This window comes from Macaca nemestrina, chromosome 13, assembly GCF_043159975.1.
Source record: "Macaca nemestrina isolate mMacNem1 chromosome 13, mMacNem.hap1, whole genome shotgun sequence".
Taxonomy (NCBI): domain Eukaryota; kingdom Metazoa; phylum Chordata; class Mammalia; order Primates; family Cercopithecidae; genus Macaca; species Macaca nemestrina.
The window spans coordinates 72,865,218-72,886,735 of NC_092137.1; the positions used below are offsets into that span (position 1 = coordinate 72,865,218).

Consider the following 21,518-nt stretch of genomic DNA (forward strand, 5'->3'; position numbering starts at 1 on the left):
ACTTTTTCTAAAAGATATGAGAGTTTACATAAAAAACTAAGTTTTAGTAGTTAAAAACAAAATTAGCCACACAATATGAATCACGGCCTGCCAGCCAACTTCTGAAGAACACAAGAATTCATCAATACTTAAGTCAACATGCAATCAAAATCAGAAATATGCTACGAAAAGAGGGGAGATTATGTGAAAAATAAGACAAAGAATGGAAAAGTCAAACCAAGAAGTAATACCAATGGATTTTAATGGGAATAGTGTATGTTAATTAAACCTAGACATCAAAAGAGAAAGTAAAAGAAAAAAACATCAGGTAAGAACTGGAATCTAGTTTCAATGCTAAAACTGATTTGCTATGTGATCTGACAAGAGTAATTCACGATTTACTTTGGGCTCAATTTCCTCAGTTGAAAAAAAAACTAATCAGCTGATTTATAGGGATTTAACAAGAATAAAAGGAAATATTGAAAGTAAATGTTGAACAAAATAAAACAAAAAGAAAATGAAAAAATTACATAAAGAAGTATTCAAAATAAAGACCTGCCAGTTTTTACTGTAACACTGGTAACTACACAATTCATCAGAATATAAGCAGCAGGCATATCTAATTTGGGTAGGGCTGATTCATAATTACAAGGTCATTTTCCCTTATTTCATAAAGTAAATCTCATTTCTTCTTTTGGGGCATAGCTTCTTTACCAAGATACTTTTCTTAATGAAATCTACTAATTCTAAAATTCAACAGCACAACACCTATGTTCTTTTCCCTCTGGAACCATCACACCTTTATATTTATGGGTTCAAACTTGTTGACTATTCTGTTCATCTGCTTCACACCCATGACAGCAAATATTAAATCTCTATATTTTAAGTTCCTTGATAGCACTATATACTCTGTAAGCACACAACAAACTTTTAAGTGAATCTAAAAACTGATAGTAAGATGGTCAACATCCTATAGCATGGCCCAAGAATAACTTTACCTAAAAAAAAAAAAAAAAAAAAAAAACAAACCTTATGAAGAGGTAATGAGCATTGCAAATTACTGAAAAAAATATGGACAGATGTGCAGCATGCAGTTTAAAAAGAGTAAGATTAAATAGCATATAAAAATTGTACGAATGCAAATGGACACTCATTTTCATCTTAATAACACAAAGACTCCACAGGTGATCATTTTAGGCACTCTTATTTGAAATAATCACAACACTAAAACATCTTTACAGTCTCCTCTTTTGGACTGCAAAGTAGAGAGCTAAAGGAAATTTATTTTATCTTGACAAAAAACCAGAGCCTATTTTATCTTGCCAAAATATGAGGAAAATTTCTTTTATCTTGCCAAAAAACCAGAGCCTACAGCTAAGCAAAACACATTCTCAAAAGAAGAAAAATGTTAAAACATCAAACATGATATTCACAATAGTATTTAAACTATATAAAAACTACACATGCATATGAAAAAAGACAAGAAGAAAACATATTTAAAAGTTTGATCTGTATAGGAAATGACACATTTTTCTTTTATTTAGAATTAATAATTTTTAAATTCTGTTACATATTTACAAAAAGTTTAAAGAATTTTTCTTACATAATTTTGAGTAGCAAATTCAATCATAATTTTGTTTATATATTCTTCTTCATGCAGTTTATTTTGTTTAACTTCATCTCAGAACCATAGTTTCACTCAAAAGGAAACTGCTTGTAGCCATTCCTCAGACAAGGCCTTAGCCCTTTTACATGTCAGACCCACCCTTGCAGAATGAACATCTAAATTAAGGGGAAATTTCCCTAAAAATCTGCAATAAATAAGCTAACAGAGCCCCATAACAAAGACATTTTGTTACTAATGGGCTAAGACTGGTTTATGTGGGCATACTATTAAAAAAAATTGATACATTTAGAAAAGAGACAAAGGCCTTTTTTTGTCATCTCCAACAAATATTTACAACCAAATCTATTCTCTCTGAGGCTATTGTGACATCATTCTATTAGCTTCAAACAGGCTAAAGTGCTCTGACTTGTAAGTATTGTCTCTATTATTTCTTAGCCACTGGAACCACCATCCAGTTAAGTCTTCCTAAGCACAAGACTGCCTGCTTTGAAAGCAGTACACAGAAATCTAGACAAAAAGAGAAGGGAGTAAAATGGGGCTTCCGTTCACAACCTTTACCTCTACTCCCAAAATAGCCTAACATTTAGAAATCATTTTTCCTCTATGGTCCCCTCTGTGAAGAACACTAGGAATGAACACCATGAGGAACCAAGAAGAGTGCTGTGAGGATAAAGGTATGTAAAGTATGCACTGACTCATGTTGCTTAGAGTGAGATGTGTTTTCTCTGCTGCCACTAATGAAAAAGAATCACAACTACAGAAAGGCAAAAGGAGAAGAGCAACATACATTGGCTGTGAAGGAATGCTACAGGTTGGGAAGAATAAGAAGTGAACTTTCAAAAATCTAAATAAATAGGGGCGGGGAAGAGTATCAGAAAAAAATGAAGTTTTTCCTGACTCACAGAAATGGGTCTGTTTTAAGGTCCACATCTTGATCACCATTTAAAATGCTAACTCTCTGTCAAAGCTATATTCATACTTCTTCCTTTTCTTTGACCCTCCCTCCCCTCAAGTTGCAAAGAATGATTCAAGGAGGTTTAGGTTTCAGCTGGGGCAGAGGGAGGGGTCCAAGGACACTTTCTTAAGCTAACAATAACTGTTTCTAATAGTTTCTGTCTCCTAACAAAAGCCATGACTCCTTCTATTATCAGCTTCATCTAATTTTTCCTTTCCAAAGAAAATAACACAGCCCTTGCATTTTACACATGTCCAAATTTGACAAATCATCATCGACTGCCACTATAACTGATAAGAGATAACTTTGTGGTAGGACGTTGTCATTTCCTCTCATAAGGGCTTTCTTTCTGAGATACAGAAACATGATTAGAATAGTTAAACATTTCCTCTGCCTGGCAGTCAGGAACTCAAGACTTTAAGATACTGGAGTCTGTATTTTTCTAGAAGTTCAAATAGATCTATGAAGATACAAATAGTAGCCACAAATAGTATATTCAAGATTATCCTGTTTTTTTTAACTAGTTGTTTTCCTTAAGAATTTACATGAAATAATTTCATCACCAAGGACAGCAGCTGCCTAATTCCCTAAATAGTTTCTGAATGGAGAGCATTAGTGCCTTTTGCCAGTTCAAACCTTTCTCCAGAGGATCAAATAGTAGTTAAGATTTTACATTCTATAACTAAGATATCTGTGCCTCAGAGCATATTATAACATTACATAAACTAAGCGAACTAGGATACATTTTTTAATAACCGATAAATAATGACCTAGTAAAGCATTTGAGGATGCCTTAACTTCAGTATCCAGAGGTAGATATCATGGAAGCAACTATTACATTCTTCTATAAATATACATTCACATATCAATTAGAGATCATTGACAGATTAGGTACATGAATTGGCATCTAATGGATCCTATTGGCATCCACGTTTGGTATCCACTAGATACCAATACATATGGCTAATCTGTTAGTTTCAGTACAATTATTCTTATATTTTTATAATACCTATTAACAGCTTCAATCAAAGCATTAGTTCCTAGTTTTTGTTTGTGGAATATTTGTTGTTAAAGAGCATTTATAGTCTATAAATATAGCACTGAACACATGAGACCAATGTATAGATGACAAAAAAGAGTCTGAAAATAGAGGATGTTACAAAACAAACGTAAATTTTAAAATGGGATTAATCAAAGGCCCCCTAAAAAATCAAAAGCCCCTGAAAAAATATTACGAGCCCCCACAGATAGTATTTACTACAGAAGATATACAGATTCAGCATAGACATGGGAATATTAGATGATCAGGAGGAAAAGAAACATCAACATTTCTGATTACAAGAATTTCTACAAAACACCAGGATGTGACTTTTAGGATATATTTTTCTTCCTCTCTAATACATCTTAGTTCAGGTAAAAGAAAGTCTCTAAAAACAGAAAAGTAAATGGTTAAGTTCCTCTCATAGCACATAAGGAAAATGCATTTACATATTAAAAAAAGAATATTTTGATTTTTAAAATGCATGATGCCATTCAAGTTTTAACAGATATATTCATTTAATATTTTTCTAACCCTTCCTCCAAAAGGATTCAGAGTTCATAAATATTTTCTATTTTAAAAGACTCACTAGTGAAGGAAGGCAGGAAAGAAACATTATCTGCAGGTAAAAATATAATAACTCTACCAGCTTTACTGCTGGGTAAGCATACCCTTAGAAAAGGGGAATACACTATAAGAAAAGATTGCTTGCCTCCCTCCACTCAAGAAGAGTAGCGACATACTATGAGATATTTACCTCTGCTGCCGATAAAGACAGCACATTAAAACAGAAATGCATTAGTACACTCCAGCCCTATTGTTCCCACAGTTGCACCAGAAGATACACAAATACACAGACACACACACTCTCTCATACACCTACACAGCATTTATTTTTCTCTTAAGAAGGCTTTCAAAGTAGATGGATCATCCAAAAAGAGTTTGATAGAGATTTGCAAGGAATTTAGATATCTTTCTCACTCATTATTTGAGTACAAAATAGTTTCTCCGTATTGGTAAATGAATGCAGGGACTTGGTGCCCATTTCTGAGCATTACTTAGATCTCAAGTCATTAAAATGTACCAGGCATTTTTCTGCGGAGAGAAGACAACAAATGATTAGCTGAAGGAGCACTGACTTTGCATTCAGAGGATCAATTTTGACAGCCCATATTATGTCTATAAGCCAGGAAATGTCTGGCAAACATTTTTCACCAGTGTGCATTTCAGATCTATGTTGCTTCCCAAAATTCAGAGAAAAGAAGGGTAGAATTCATTTGGATATGAGCTTTTATGCAGCTAGACTAAACACCACAGAAACACCAACAAACTGGAAGGCCTATAATTTTAAGTGACCAGAATTAGCAAACGCATAAAGAATTTTCTAAGCCTTTTAGCATATAAGAATACTGTGGCCAGAGCCCTATCCCAAAAAAGTGCAAAATTATGCCAAGGAGCTTCTCACAAATTATTAGGATTCTTTCTGAGAAATCCCTAAGCAGATTACCACTTAATTACTCAAGTGTTTGCACTAAGCAGAACAAAATCATGAAAAACCACCATTTCTCCTTACTGATGCACTGCAAAAAACCTGTGACCAAAGTCAAAGGATAGTCCCTCAAGAATTCTCTGCTTAAAGCTGAACACTGAGAGCCAGGCATGGTGGCTTACACCTGTAATCCCAGCACTTTCGGAGGCCAAAGCAGGTGGATCGTTTGAGTCCAGGAGTTCGAGACCAGCCTGTGCAACACAGCGAAACCCATCTCTACAAAAAACTGCAAAACTTAGCCAGGTGTGATGGCATATGCCTGTACCCCCGCTACTCAGGAGGCTGAGGTGGGAGGATCGCTTGAGCCTGGGAAGTTGAGGCTGCAGGGAGCTGAGATCATGCCACTGTACTCTAGCCTGAGTGACAGAGTGAGACCCTGTCTCCAAAACAAACAAACAAACAAACAAAAAGGCTGAACACTGGTGAAACAAAAATTCAACTGGTCTTTATTTAACACGGGTCCACTATATGCTATGAAACGCTAAACCTTTAGGCAAAAGAGGCAATTTTGCACTACTTGGTATTAAACATAAAAGGTCTGAGAGGATAAAAAATTAAGATGAGGAAAAGTAGGTTTAAAATGTTACAATATTATAGGTAAAGAACGAATATCCCTAATATATAGAGAACTAATAAACAATGAAGAAAAAAACAAAATCATTCAAAAAATAGGCAAAAGACATAAGCAGTTTACAAAAAAGATATACAAATAGCCCTGAACCTTATAAGATATTCAACTTTACCCACAGTAATAGGAACGAAAATTAAAACTACAAAGAGATATGTTTCTTATCTATGAGAACGGCGAAATTCAAAAGCTTAAAATAAATACTCTCTTAAAGAAGCTGTAAGAAAATAGGCAACTCATGCATTGCTGGGGTGGGTGGTAGGGTATCGAAAACAGTACAACCCCTGTGGAGGAGAATTTGACATTATCTAACAGAATTATATGTGCATTTACCCCTTGACTCAACAATCCTGCTTCTAGGAACCTACCCTGAGGATATAGCTCCAACCACATGGAAAAACAGTTCTCAGGATTTTTTTTTTTTTTTTTAAAGTTTTAAAGTGTTTTGCATATGGTAAAATTCACTCTTTCTAGTAAACACTTCTGTAAGTTCTGACAAATGCATATAGACCTGTAATCATCATCATAATCAAGATAAGAAGAAACAGTTTCAGCACTCCCCAAAATTCCCTATGGCCCTTTGTAGTCAAATTGTTTCCTGATGCCTAGCCCTTGGCAAACACTGATCCATTTTCTATCTCTAGAGTTTTGACTTTTTAGAATTGTCATATTGATAGACTCATATAGTTTATAGCCTTTTGAACCTGGCTTCTTCCATTGAACATAATGCATTTGAGATTCATCTGTGTTGTTTCATACATTCTGCAGTTTACTCCTTTTTATTTCAGAGTGGTACTTCAATTATGGATATACCACAGTTCATTTATCCCTTCATGCACTGAAGGACATTTAGGGTGTTTCTAGTTTTGGTAATATATGCACAAAGTTGCTATAAATATTAAGCTTCAAGCTTCTGAGTGAACATGCTGGTTTAATACCCAGGAGTGGGATTGCTAGGTCATATATATGACCACTCCTAGCTGTATGTTCAACATTATAATAAACTGCCAAACTGTTTTCTAAAGCGACTCTATCATTTCACATTTTCACAGCAATATATGAGTTCCATTTGCTCTATATCCTTGACAGTACGTGGTAATGTATTTTTTTATTTTAGCTATTCTAATAGCTGTACAGTTAAAACACTACTTTTTAATAAAAAAAAATTGGAAATCATTTAGTGTCCATGTATAGATTGGCTGAATAAACTATGGTACATCCAAACAATGGAGTACTATTTAGCAGTAAAAATAGAATGAGAAATATTTCTATGAATTGATATGGAATAATTTTCAGAATATATTTCAAATGAAAAAAAACAAAGTACAAATATATATGTATTATGCTATTAATAATTATGTTGCTTAAGGTATAATGAAGGGTATACATACAAAAATTAACAACACTCATTACTTACAAAAGGTGGGTAGGAGCAGTGTGGAAAGGATAAGGATGAGAATGGGATTTCACTGAATATATCTTCTTATATAGTTTTGCCTTTGAACCATGTTCATATTTTAAATAGTCAAAAAGTTAAATAAATAAGGATAGTTGAACCCTAAAAAATAATACAAAAAGAAACAAATGAACCTAATTATATATATCAATTTGGTAACAATCAAACAGAAGAAAAAAAAATTAGCCAAAAGTGTTTGAACGTAGTACTCTGAACTATACAGACTTAGTGGGATACACTGTAGGATTAAAAGAACTGTGAAGAAATCCTGAACTTAATAACTTTATTGCTTTTAGTGACATTTGCATAATAATTCTGCAACTATTTTCTGGGTATTATATAATTATCCAAAAGAGTAAAAATACTGATACTCTGGAAACCAGAATATTTGCAAATACAAATATAGAATGACAGAAAAAACGTATTACATTAGATTGGAATTAGAAGTAAGTTCTAATATTAGCTTTAGAAGTATTAGCTTTAACTCATGATTTATTTTTTTAAGTCTACACATTACTGTAGCAGGTGTATTTCTTAGCTCTGTCCACAAAAGGGGTATACCTAATACCCATGTTAGCTTCTAAATATCATTTTCCAGTAAACAAAATTAGAACTCTCTGAAGAAATGGCTGATGCCAGGGCTGGGGCAGAACCTGGGGTTTCTTGTGGAAAAGAAGAGAAATTAAAGAGCAGAGCTCAAAAACTGGATGGATAATTTGGAACAAGTGGAAAATGAAAATGAAAGACAAGATGGAATATAACACATTGTATATAAAATGATTATCCATGTGCCCACACTGACACTACAAAAAATAAGGCGAGAAAAGGAAAGTTTTTTATAGAAGAATGCTGACTAATAAATGTGAAAGAAATGATAAAAATAGGAAATCACAATATCTTATAACAACCATGGCAACATATGATTCCGGAAAGTGGCATCAATGAATTCTAAAACCACTGGGTGACAAGTTGTTAGGGAACAGGATAGTCACATGGTCTAATGCATTACTAATTACAAAGAAGGATGGGTACCTTTATGGTCAAGAAATCTAGTGAACACCATCTTAATCAATATGTGCCTCCAGATGTGATGCAATGAAAAGAACTTAATATTACCTTTGTAATATTCCTGCCAAAAATGATTAACCTGATTCTAGTCATGAGGATATAACGAGATGTACCTAAACAGATGGATATTAAGGGAGACTAAAAAGATGTAAAAATTAATGTGTAAAATTTGTCTGGATGTGGCTGCAAGGAAAAAAATGAAGGAAAAAAAATCTGCTAGAAAGAACATTATTGGAACAACTGGAGATATTTGTATAAAGGTTGTATATTAAGTGGCAGTGTCACCATCAATGTGAAATTTCCTGATGTAATCACTGTATTGTATGTATATAGAAGAACGTCATTGTCAGGAAATACAGATTACAGTATTTGGAGTTCCAAATATTATGAATGATGCATGCCACTTTCTTCCAAATGGCTCAGTTTGGGGAGAGAAAAGAAACATACACATACACACAAACACACACAGACACACACACACACGCACACCCCTATTCTTTCAAAATCAAATTTTTGAGAGAGAGAGAGGACATGTCAAGTTTTAATAAGTGAACTATTTAAGTGAAGCATATATGGATACCACATGTGTAACTTTTCTGAAGATGCAAACTTCTTCAAAAGTAAAAGAAAATTTTTAAAAGAGTGTATTACAGAAGAAGTAAAATTGAGGGGTCCTTCAGATAAAAGTAGAATAAGGCATTCTAGGCAAGAAGAAGGGGGTAAAGGATCATATTCCACAGTTGCAATTACTAGCAACTTAGTGCAAGGTAAAGTTCTTTGAATAATCAATGAGACTATAAAAGAGAAATTCTACAAGACCTGAAAAGAGAGGTCGAAGTTTATAATTGAGGCAAATGATTTCAAAATAACAGGGCATTTACACTATCACCACAACCAAAAAAAAAAAAAAAAAAGAAAGAAAGAAAAAAACCTTGAGTTGATGTGAGTCATAATATATCTTTACCAATGGATAGACCTAAAAGAGCAAAGACTGGGAATAAGAAAACCAAAACAGAATGTCTAAAGCATGTCATAACGTTTTCATTCAACCTTCTAAATTGCCCTTTTGGTATTTCATTATATATATGGGCACCTACTTTTCTTTTGATTGCATATGTCCTTAATAGGCCAGATTTCCTTAAGAATAGAAGTTTAAAATTCAAAGCCTACAGGTATCAATGGGTATTGGGATTAAGTGATGGATGCTGGCAATTTTAAATCATATTCTCTTAATAGACATACTTTGTATATGAAATATCAAGGACTATTATTTATTCTTACAAAGCACATTATTTTTTTTCACATCAGTATGGCCCTGTCAGTCTGTTTTTTATTTTGCCATATTTTTTGGATAGACACCCAATATAAGCAGTATTATATTTTTGTCATCACATTTAAACCATATCCCTGATGGCAACATTGCTACTCAAGGCCAGTCTATTACTATCATGCTTAGAAAAAAACTAAATTAGAAATCTAGATTTTTATGTGAATCTAATTGACTTGTAGAAGTTGGCGACTAATTTAAAAATTCTTAAGCATTGTGTAGGCCAACAACCAGTATGCAAGCTGTTTCTGGCCCATAGGTTGCCAATCTGCAACCTCTGGTTTAAACTCTAAACTTGTAAAGGCAGCCTTTATTTAAGTCTAAGTTTAAACTCTAAACTTCTAAAGTAGCCTTTAGCTTATCGAGGAATGATCCTCATTTTCTGTTACCTTCCTGTCAATGGAAAGTTTTACAATCAATATTTTAAAATTTGGGTCAAATATCACAACCACAATTTTTTACAAGCAATTTGACATAATTATTGTCACTATTTCATAGGTGAGAAAAGGGATGCTTAGAAAAATTACATAATTTCCCCTAATATCACAAAGAAAAAAGCTTGTACATTCTAAAAACAAATCTTTTTTGTATACTTTCCAAACACCCTCTGTTATGACTAAATTGTGTTATGACTATAATTGTGTCTCCTCCGCAAATTCCTATGTTGAAGTCCTTAGTCCCAATGTGACTGTATTTGGAGACTGGGCCTTTAAAGAGGTAATTAAAGTTAAATGAGATCATAAGAATGGGGTTTTAATTCAATAGGACTGGTATCCTTATAAAAAGAGGAAGACACACCTTATAAAAAGAGATATAAGCAAAGAAAAAAACTGTATAAGGATACGGCTAGAAGGCAGCTATCTGCAAGCCAAGGAGAGAGGCCTTAGGAGAAACTAACCCTGGTGGAACCTTGATCTTGGACAGCCAGCCTCCAGAAATGTGAGAAAACAGATTTTTGTTTAAATCACCCATTCTGCAGCCAACTTAATTTATTTGCCAACTGTTAAGGAACAGTGGTAACCATGTCATCCACACCACTGGTCATAGAGTATGGGTCACATAAGTATTTGTTGACCAAATAATTCATGTCAGATTTCTCTCTCCAGATTTTGGTGTCTCTTTTGAAGTATAGAATCAACAGGAGGGAATTGTTAATGTAAATACAAATGCCATGTAATAGAAAGCCTTCTGAGATGTCTTGATTATTGTTGTGCTGCAGTAATTTTGAAGTAATGGGACGTATTAATTTGCTAGGGCTACCATTACAACATAGAAATATGTTTATGTTCTAGGGCTCCAGGCACCAGGAGCTCCATCCTCATCAGGGACCTTGTTAAAAAATGCAGACTTGGACTCATTCTCAATCTGTATAATCACAATCTACATTTCAATACGCTTCCCAGGTGATTCCCATGCACGTTAAATTTCAAGAAACATGGTTCTACAACACAGTTCTTAAGTTGGGTCCTAGGGGTAAAATGAATTCCATAAACTCCCTGAAATTTCATGCAAAAGTTTTTGTGACAGCATATATGTACATTTTACCGGGAAATGACTCCATATATTTTTACCAAACTTTCAAAGTAATACATGACCCCAAACAGATTAAGAATGACTGCCATACAGGATTCTATGCCACGGTTACCATGCTTACAGATTAAAAGTCACAATATTCCAAAAACTATGCTGTTCTCAATGAGGTCTGTTGAAGAATGACAAGAATGAAGGTCAGAACGTCACAGTGGGTCACGAAAGACCTTATCTGAAGAATTTATTCACACCATGCAAGAACTATGCCAAGAAACCAGTTTGGAAACATCTAAATAAATAATTCTCTACATGAGGTTTGAGATTAAGAATGTGCACTTGAAGAAGATTCAAACTGAGAAGTAAATAAATATAAGGTAGAATTTTTTTAAGATAGAATGCCATTAGATGACAGTGAAGTGCCAAATTTTTGTTTTAAGAGCTCAATCAGCAAATCTTTAATATGAATTGTTTGATTTGAGATATGGAACCATTTAAAAATATTAACTTCCAAGTACATTCTTACAGTACTACTTTTATGAGAAACCTCCCACACATTTTACCAGTCTCATTTTCTTCATCTTCTCTGGACCTCACAGGACAAGGCAAAGAAGGAGCATGGCACAGAAATTAAAAGGAACTTACCCAGGATCTTCAATGGGTCCATTATAAAGATTGGTTTCCTTTTATATATCACAGTTTCAATGATATATAAGAACTGTGTATATATTTTATTTTTTATCTTATCATCTAACCATCTCTTCAGGTACTGTACGATCCAAGGGCACAGACTATGTCTAACTCATAAGCCACAGTATCTGGCAGAATTTCATCTTCTTCATGGGCACGCAAAATGTAGGTTAAAGGAGTTAGTTGGTGCTTCTTGAGACTGATGCTTTATTGTGCTACTACTGTGACTGATCATCTGTGATGGAATCTAATATCTGAAAGTTTGTCCTCCAGGGTGAATCCACATCCTAACACACCAGTCATTCCAGGCAAGTAGGGAGAATGTTAGAAAATATTCAGGGGAATAAAGTCCCCTCTATGTCTTTCTATCTCCATGAGTCATTAGGCCAATAGTTGGTTCATTTTAGTTTAAAGTGGTCCAATAGATAACACTCAAAAGACTTTTCTTAGCTCTATTAAGAGCTAGTAAGAGTTCTTGCAATCCATGTGCAGTAGGGATAGGATGAAACCTTCAAGCTTTGTTAACTATTAATGTACTTCATTTACATAATAAACATATCCTAGTAAAATATAAACTTTAAAAATGATAAATAAAATTATTCACTTAAATAGCAGAAGTGTGTCCCCTCAATAATGAAACTTATATAAAAGAATGTAGTTTACAGCCAAGCATGGTGGCTCACGCCTGTAATCCCAGCACTTTAGGAGTCCGAGGTGGGTGGATCACGAAGTCAGGAGATCGAGGCCATCCTGGCTAACACAGTGAAACCCCATCTCCACTAAAAAATACAAAAAATTAGCTGGGCATGGTGACGGGCGCCTGTAGTCTCAACTTCTGGGTAGGCTGAGGCAGGAGAATGGCATGAACCCAGGAGGCAGAGCTTGCAGTGAGCCGAGATCAAGCCACTGCATTCCAGCCTGGGCAACGGAGTGAGACTCTGTCTCAAAAAAAATAATAAATTTAATTTAATTTAATTTAATTTTAAAAAAAGAATGCAGTAGTTTACATTCTTATGATAGCTCCTGAGATGTTCTATCAAACTTAAATGCTAAGGTTGTAGACATAAAAATAACATCTTTATTTGTTTTTCAGCTCAAACAGTAACAGTTTAAACATTGCCAATTCACCTTTTGAAGTCAAAGAGGAATAATAATAGAGGCAGGCATAATGACAATAGAGATATATAACAGAAGTCAGCAAGGAAGAGTAATGAAGATAGAACAGAAACCAATGTTTCCTCATCACCCTTTAAGGAGCAAGGATTTGTGAAATCCTATGGGGTAGAGACTACCGCCTCTACTTAATAGGTGAAGACACTCAGTTTAACGATTAAACAGTTTATCCAAGATTACAAAATTAGGACAAGTTTTGGGAAAGAGATAAAAGCAAGAGAGTAGTAACGGTGTAACAGGAGACAAGTACGGGGAAGAAGTAGTGAATCCAGTTTGATCTGGAGAAAGGAAGCAAGCACTTAAAAAAAAGGCTACTGACTACAGGAGTAAATGATTCCTTACACATGTCAGTGGCCATTTTAAAAGTAAATGATATAATTATTAAGAATTTTTTAAAACTTAAGTGGCAGAACCAGGATTTGAACACTGTCTGACTCTAAAGCTCATGCTCCTAAACACCACACTCACAAAGAGACATCCAGTTAATGCAAATGATAAATATTTAGAAAAAAACATTTAACAGGAAATCTCAAAGGTCATAATAGTTTTATTTTTAAAAACACATTAAACATCCTTCTAACAACAAAGAAAGATATAAAAATATGTACTAGTTAAAGCACTTAATCTTATTCTTCCCTGACAGTGACCCAGAACTAATCTATGAGGTTATGAATATGTCACAAAATTCCCAGTTACCCTGTAATCACTCATATGTTTATTTCCTCCAGAAATGCACTCTCAACTTTCTGGAATCTTTGTGTATTTTCCATCTGAGCCATTTCTCAAGGTAAAGAATCTATTTGTTCACTCCCCAGCTTTTGAAGTAACATTTTTTTTGTTTGTCTCCAGTAACTGTTGCACTTTCAGCCAAGGTCACCTAGACCTTCTGTCTCTAGGTAGGTAAACTCTACTCTTCCCTTAATGTAGTTCCCAGTCAGTACAGAATTTAAAAACCCTGAAACTTTTCAAAATAAAGGAGTGAATTTAAAATTTAAATTCTTGAAAAAGAATCAGGATCTAAATTATCTTAGTGTATCTTCAATTTCCTTATATTGAGTCTTATTTGTATTCAAAATGGTACTTAATATCCAGAAGATCATATAAACTACATTATATGGATAAACTCTTCATCACATCTCAAACATACTATTTAAGCTTAAAAATAGTCTCACTTCCCCGCATCAAATGTTAGTTACCTCTTCATCATCTTCCTCGTCTTCAACATCCAGAATTCCTGAATCCTGTTCAGACTTAGGACTAGTGCTTTCTATCTCTGTATCAAAGATTATATATGCATCTTTCTTAGATTTCCTCTTGCTACCTATTCTGGGTTGTTGCAAGACGATGTTATCCAGGTTTCTTTGCTGCTGGGCCTAGGATAGAGAAGAACACACAAACACACCAAAAAGGTGGGGGTAAGGAGAGAGAAAGAAAGAAAAAAGAAACAAAACTTAATTAAACTTTCCACAAACTTCTAATTTTGAACAAATTGATATCTTAAAGAAAATACTACAACAAAAGGCCTTAGTACATAAAGTTTTAGTATCAGATATAAAGCCAAACACATTAATGTATACCTTTTTAACCCTGGAGCTATCGTATTTTAACTCATTTTCCAAGTTAACACAGAAAACAGATAACCAATCAATATTATCATAAGACTTTTCAAATATATCCATTAAATCATCACAAAAAGAAATCTATCCAGTTTTGCCTTAGTAGGCCAGGAGATTAGTGCCTACTATTTATCTCTGACAAGAAAATACCATATTGAGACCATAATGGTTGAAGGAAAAGGGTGGGAGCTTAGAATTAATTTTAATACATTTAGGCTTAAGATACTGTTAAAAACAGTTATGTGGATATAAGAGACCAATGAAATATAATCAGGAGAATGAATTATCTTCAGAAAGTGATTTGAACTAAGTAATTGAATAGGATTCCATGACTGTGATCTGTGGAAAGCAGGGTTTTAAAGGGTTTTTTCTTCTGAACCCCAGAAAAGGTAGTGTAATCCCTTCAGCTTAAAAAAAAAATAGACTGATATGGTGGCATGGTTTCAAAAGATACAGAGAGGTAGAAAGTGGGACTATCCAGAGTCAACAACAGAAGCATTAAACCACATTAAACCACATTAGAGCTAGAAGTTACCTTAATTGCCACTCAGGAAAATGAGGCTAGAAAACAAAGGATTTGTTTGAAGTCACAAGGCAAGTGAGTGGTAAATCAGAAGCTCAAAGTACGGTCTCCTAAATTTCAAATTAGTGACATTTCCACTACACCAACAGTCCCTCAAAGCATGATCAAAATGTTACCCAAAAATGAGTTGTGGTCAAATCAACAGGAAACACTGCATCCCATAAGCCCTCTTACAGATACGCAATGCACACTAACAGAACAAAAGCTGGGAGAGGTCCTATTTTAAAGAAACTTATTTAATTTGGTTTAATCCAGCATGTTCCAAAAACATTTCCCAAGGGAACTTCCTTTTCTTTCTTTTAATGTAATATTTGGTATTACCCCAAGATATAAAGCTTAAGAATGTGACTTCTGAAAGTATACATTTCTTAATCAATATAAGATATTTCTCCTCAGTGGCAAATAGAAATTGGTTCAGGAGAAAAATCAGTCTCCAATCTTATGTATAAGGTTAATGAAATGAAGATAAATATAAAGTATAAGAAGTTAGTCCAGGCATAGTGAAATGAGACAATTATAACAAGGCAGAGAAAAACTTCAACTATGTGAACTAGTTTCTGCCAAGAAAATGAAAAGAATCTACATTCCAGAGATTTGAATCAATGGACATACTTGTTTCTCTGCATATCACCCATTGATATTTTGGTTAGATTTACATAAATACATGGCTTCAGTAACAAACTGAGATCGAGAAGTACCCCAAATCATTTAATTTAGGTTTGTACATAAGACACAATATCCTCCAAGCCTTTCAGAAACCAAGTTAAATAGAATATTCTATTTTTCTCAAAAGTAAGATGTTCTTCCCCACTTACTTCCAATGCAAAATATACAAAAAGGGATCAAGGACTCCAGGGGCACAAAGGAAGGTACAACTTTCTTTAAAACTTTCATATTTTAAAAAAGCAAGCTCTCACCTAGAGAGTGATCATTTGCTCGCTTAACTCTATCCTCTTTCAGTACAGCAAAACCAAACGCTTTCATAAGTAACTCATATTTTATTGAATCCCAAGTTAATTATATTTCCTTCATAATCAATAAAATATTATCAGTGTTTCAAAAGCAATGAACAAATGAAAGTTATCATCTATTCAAAATGTATGTTATGGTACTGGCAAGAGGTGGTAAAGACTAAATACTGATATAAATACATAACTACATATAATATATATAAAAATGAAAATATGACATTGAAGTCCATGAAAATCAAAAAAAGAAAAAGCCCTTCAGAGATCTTTTCTAATATGCTATGCTGTTTCATCAAAACCATTGATTCTATTCTATCCCTCCAGAGACAACCATTATAATAACGTAGCAAAGAAGCAGCTCACTGACTTCTGCTGACTGGGCGGGAGTAGAGGGAGAGGGGTACAAGGAATACTAACAGCAACTAGATCTGAGAAAGCATTTAGGTGTTTTCATTTTCTTAGTTGTTCATTCTATTTGTAAGTAATTTTTACACACTTTACCAGCTCTTTCTCAAGAGTACTTCATATATATTCTTCTCTGATTTCCTAATATAGAGAAATTGAGCAAGGTTTATTCCTCAAACCCTTATCCCTCAAACCACTCTTTCTACTCTCCCAAAATCCAGTAGCACATGTCCCGTTTCCTACTACTAATGTGTGTTCCACCATCGCCTCATTTCCATCGTACCTAAAATGGAACTCATCACCTTCCTATTACAATCCCCCTACCTAATGCATCCAGGCTCTTCTTAAACCACATTTGTTCTCATGTCAATTAGATATAAGGGAAATTGGGGCAGGGGCAGAGGGATTTAAACAAGTTTAAACTTCATAATCTATCACTTAGATTCCACCATAATGGAAGCTAAACCTAATTTTCCAATGTACTTACCCAATATCCTCCAAGATGAATCTTCCAATTGGGTGAGACTCTACCTCCTAATACGCTGGGTAAATTTCCACTTCTATATCCTTAGTTCTGCCATTTCTCTACCTGATTACCTTTCGTTGCCTCAATCTAACCCTTCCTACAAAACCCAAGTAAGATTCTTCTTCCTTTAGAAAGCCATTTCTCACTGCTCTAACTCATGATGTTTTCTCTCTGTACTCCTACCTTCAGTCAAACACATGTTAAATGTCCACATGGTACCAAGCATTGTGTTGCACACTGGTGATACAAATAAATAAGATGGAGACCCTGACCCCTGAATCTCACATCATATTATTACAGGAAGCAAATCAATAAATAAAAGATAAATATGCTTTTTCAGAGATAAATGGAAAGAGTAACCATTCCAGAAGAATGAAGCAGCATGAGAAAGGACTATGTATGAAAAAAATATTATCCCCTCAGGAAACGGCAAGTAACTTTGTATAATTAGACTATAGTTTATAAAGCAGTAAGAGGAGATAAAGTTAAAGATGCTATATAAAGCATTTTCAATGTTAGAGAAACAATAAAAGAATGTAAGCAGGCAAATAATGGGATCAGCTTTACAATTCAGACAAACCCTCAAGAAGTAGGGGAGTGGTCAACTGAGAAAAGACAAAGACTGGAAACAGGAAATCTAATATAGATCACTAAAACAGTCCAAATAACATTATGAGAACTTGAATAAAGGTAGCAACAGATTATAAGAAGCAAAAGTAACAGAATTAACTGACTTAAATGTGGTACATGGAAGAGAAGAAGGAAATAAGAATAACTCCAAGTATTCTGGCCTTGATGACTAGAGAGTAGGGCCATTCCAAGCAATAGGAACCATGAAAATAGTAAGTTGAATGCAGGACAAAAAAAAGATGAGTGCCATAAACCTGTTGAGTATCCAGGTGAAAATGACAGTCAAGCACCTCAGTGTATATAACTCTTTCAGGATAAGAAAAACACTTTACCATTCTTAGACTGCCCCAAGTCCAGAAAGTGACATACACATAGTAAATTTAGATATTTATTATATAAAAAGAACAGGTAACAAAAGGGAATCCATGTGAAAATGAGATTTGGCCCAGTAAAAATTTATAGAAGACTTTACTTGAGTGCTTTTCTACCCATTAGAAGTTAGGGGAGAACCCAAAAGCATGACCTAACCTGGACTGTCAAACTAATTCACTATTAACACTTCTAAAACTGTCAAAGTGTGTCTATGAGGCATCTTACACATGCCATTAAATAAACATTTCTTGTGGAATACAACTTTCAGGGCTACCTAGCAATAAGACTCAGAGAATTAAAAATAATAAGAATCAAAAGCTAAAGGCTCCTGACTTTCTCAACCCAATACTGACCTCTAGTGGATTAGAGGCATACATAAAAATGACCCTTAGAATAAGAAACTAGTTGAAAGGTTTAGGCTTACAGATTGGAGGCCTTGGAGGCCTAATATAATTATATAGCCTTCAATAACAGGGGAGAAACAAAGCTTCTTGGAGAAAGATAGGTCTTACTCTGCAACTTATTAATTGGGCAGGTTAATTCTCTGTGCAATATCCTTATCTATCTATCTATCTACCTATCTATATAGATTAATCAAACCTACCTCGAAGCGGCCACAAGGTTTAAATGAGAAAATACATGTGAAGTCTCTTAAATTAAAACAAAAAAACAAAAAAGCAAACAAACAAACAAACAAAAAAACTCTACCTATCTTGCCACTGAAAAAGAAATAGGAATCTTTTTTTTTTTTTCTTTTTCAGACAGGGTCTCACTGTCACCCAGGCTGGAGTGCAGTGGCACGATATCGGCTCACTGCAACTTCTGCCTCCTGGGTTCAAGCGATTCTCATGCCTCAACCTCCCGAGTAGCTAGGATTACAGACATGCACCACCACACCCGGCTCTGTTTTTGTATTTTTAGTAGAGACGTGGTTTCACCATGTTGGCCAGGCTGGTCTCGAACTCCTGACCTCAAATGATCCACCCACCCCGGCCTCCCAAAGTGCTGTGATTACAGGCGTGAGCCACCGCACCCAGCCAGGAATCTTGTTTCACTATCTACTATGGAAACATCTGAAACCCAGCAATATTTCTATACATAATAATTAATGCACCTAATATCACTGTATAACAAATTTTGCATTTACATATATTTCAAGTATTATGTTTCTGTAATGGACACAATTAGTGCTTCACTTAAATCCTCTGTTTCATCTCTTATTCCAGCTACCATCAGCAACCAGTTCTGAACAGGCCTGGAAGCATCACATAACGTAACCTGACATCAGGTTACTTGGATACTTGTATACTTGGATACTTACAGTATACTTCTTGCTGCCTGCCCTAGGACTTTTCTAATACCAGAATGTGGAACCCCACAAGAAATACTTAGCACTCCTGGAGCACAATCTGGAAGTAAAACAACTCTTGAAAAGCAGCTGACAGAAATGTTTCTTTGCTTTGTTCCTTCCATAGTCAGTTCCAAAAGTCTTCTCAGAGAGTCCCATGGATTAAGGAACCAGACTGCCCTAGCATTGTACCATTGTACTAACTCTCCCACCTTCTCTTTTCATTCCTCCTAACTCTTACTTCTGTTTCATGAGATCATACTATTGAATAAACCAGACACATATCAACTCCCCAGGCTAAGAGAAACCAAAGCTAAAATAACATCCCATCAACAATATAGTAAAGTAGAATTGTGATCCCTTGTTTAGTGTCTGAAGTCCAAAGGATAACCATGAAAATAAATGTCAAAATCAAGACAGGAAGAATCCAAAGTTGCCACTTCAAGTCTCACCAAACAAAATTAACTGTAAAGAAGCTGTAGTTTCAAACCAGGGCTTTTTCACACTTATCAGAACTGGCTCTGGACTCCATCTTTCTTTGGCAACCCACTCCAGTATCAGATTAAAACAAACAAACAAAATGAAAACAAAACAAAATCAAAGTGACTTAAAATGAAGGAAAAAGACCATCTTAAGATAATCTCAAAAAAGTTATTTGTATGTTATTGTCCATAGGAATGTATTTATGTGAACATGTGCATGTGTGCTTCATGTGATATTTTAAAACAAAGAAATAGACAGTTTTCTACACCTTCATCATGACCCAAAGGATTTCCATCAATATGGTTATTATACTTAGGACCTTTTTTATTTAAATTGAGGAAGGTGGTTACTATATCACCTTTAAAGTTCTAATAGTTACCCCAGGCCCAGGCAGATCTCCAAGTTCCTGAAGCACTCATCTCCCGGACAAGGAGTATGGGCTGCCTCCACCTCCCACACCCCGCCCCTGCTGGCCAGTGCAGAGAACTTGGGACCAAGATTTCCCAGCTCCACACCTAGGCATAACTCTGGGCACTTGGTGGTCCCCCCCCACTGGATTCTCCTTCAGCACTAGTGCTTGTGCCTGCCACTGGCAGACCTGTAGGTGGGCCTGCTGGGTCTGACCCCTTCCGTCTTACCCATCACTCCCCCAACCCCAGGGCAAAGCTGGAAGCTGAGACCAGGGTGCACTCCACAGATCAGACCATTGCCTGAGGCAACAAGGAGGTTTCTCCCAATAAACAAGGATCAGATATATACCCAACCACACTGGGCACAATCAGCACTGACCCACATGCTGGCTTGCAAGTCCAATCACAGACTCATAAAATCTGCAGACAGAAGTTCATAGGCCATAGAAGAAAAGCCAAAAGACCCTGCCCAACATTCTCTGTAGTGATAGGCCTTAGGGAGGGTGAAAGAGAAGGGGAAATACATACATACATACATATATATATATATATATATGCAAAAAATAAAAATTTAAAAATTCTATCCACATGAAAATGATTACAGGCCAGGAGCAGTGACTTATGCCTGTAATCCCAGCACTTTGGGAGGCCAAGATGGGCTGATTGCTTGAGCTCAGGAGTTCAAGACCAGCCTGGGCAACATGGTGAAACTCCATCTCTAACTAAAAAAAAAAGCTGGGCACCTGTGGCTGTGATCCCAGCTATTATGGAGGCTGGGGTGGAAGGATCACTTAATTTCAGGAAGCAGAGGTTGCAGTAAGCTGAGATCATACCATCATACTCCAGCTTGGGTTATAAAGTGAGACCTTGTCTCCAAAATAGAAAAGAATTACAGAATTTTTTTTTTTAAGATGGAGTTTCGCTCTTGTTGCCCAGGCTGTAGTGCAATGGCATGATCTTGGCTCACTGCAACCTCCACCTCCCGGGTTCAAGCAAAGAATTACAGAAATTCGAAGTGCCAATGTCTCCAGCTGAGAAGGAAGCAGTACAAATATTCTGGCACCATGAAAAACCTGAATGTATTGACACAACCATAGGATCACACAAGGTCTCCAGCAATGGCTCCTAACCAAAATGTAAATTTAAAATTTAGAGTTGG

General features: G+C 35.3%; 1 protein-coding gene and 1 long non-coding RNA gene across 8 annotated transcripts in view; one reads left to right on the plus strand and one right to left on the minus strand.

Annotated features, from left to right (window-relative positions):
- The window catches only part of LOC105465254 (exocyst complex component 6B), a 676,825-nt gene that overhangs the window by 412,472 nt on the left and 242,835 nt on the right, over window positions 1-21,518 (minus strand). For 5 of the 6 annotated variants that reach the window (XM_011713573.3, XM_071076900.1, XM_071076901.1 and 2 more), the window contains one exon: window positions 14,215-14,391. The exons of the other annotated variant lie outside the window; for it this stretch is intronic. In XM_011713573.3, the coding sequence (XP_011711875.1) occupies window positions 14,215-14,391 (177 nt within the window). The remainder of the gene's footprint in view (window positions 1-14,214; window positions 14,392-21,518) is intronic. 6 annotated transcript variants of the gene reach the window in all.
- LOC139357892 (uncharacterized) lies at window positions 2,141-19,481 on the plus strand. Of its 2 annotated transcripts, XR_011611895.1 has the most exons (4): window positions 2,141-2,280; window positions 13,868-13,914; window positions 17,457-17,545; window positions 19,345-19,481. It is a non-coding gene; the product is annotated as an uncharacterized lncRNA (long non-coding RNA). The 2 variants fall into 2 exon arrangements; XR_011611894.1 differs by lacking the exon at window positions 13,868-13,914 and having other exon boundaries at window positions 2,143-2,280.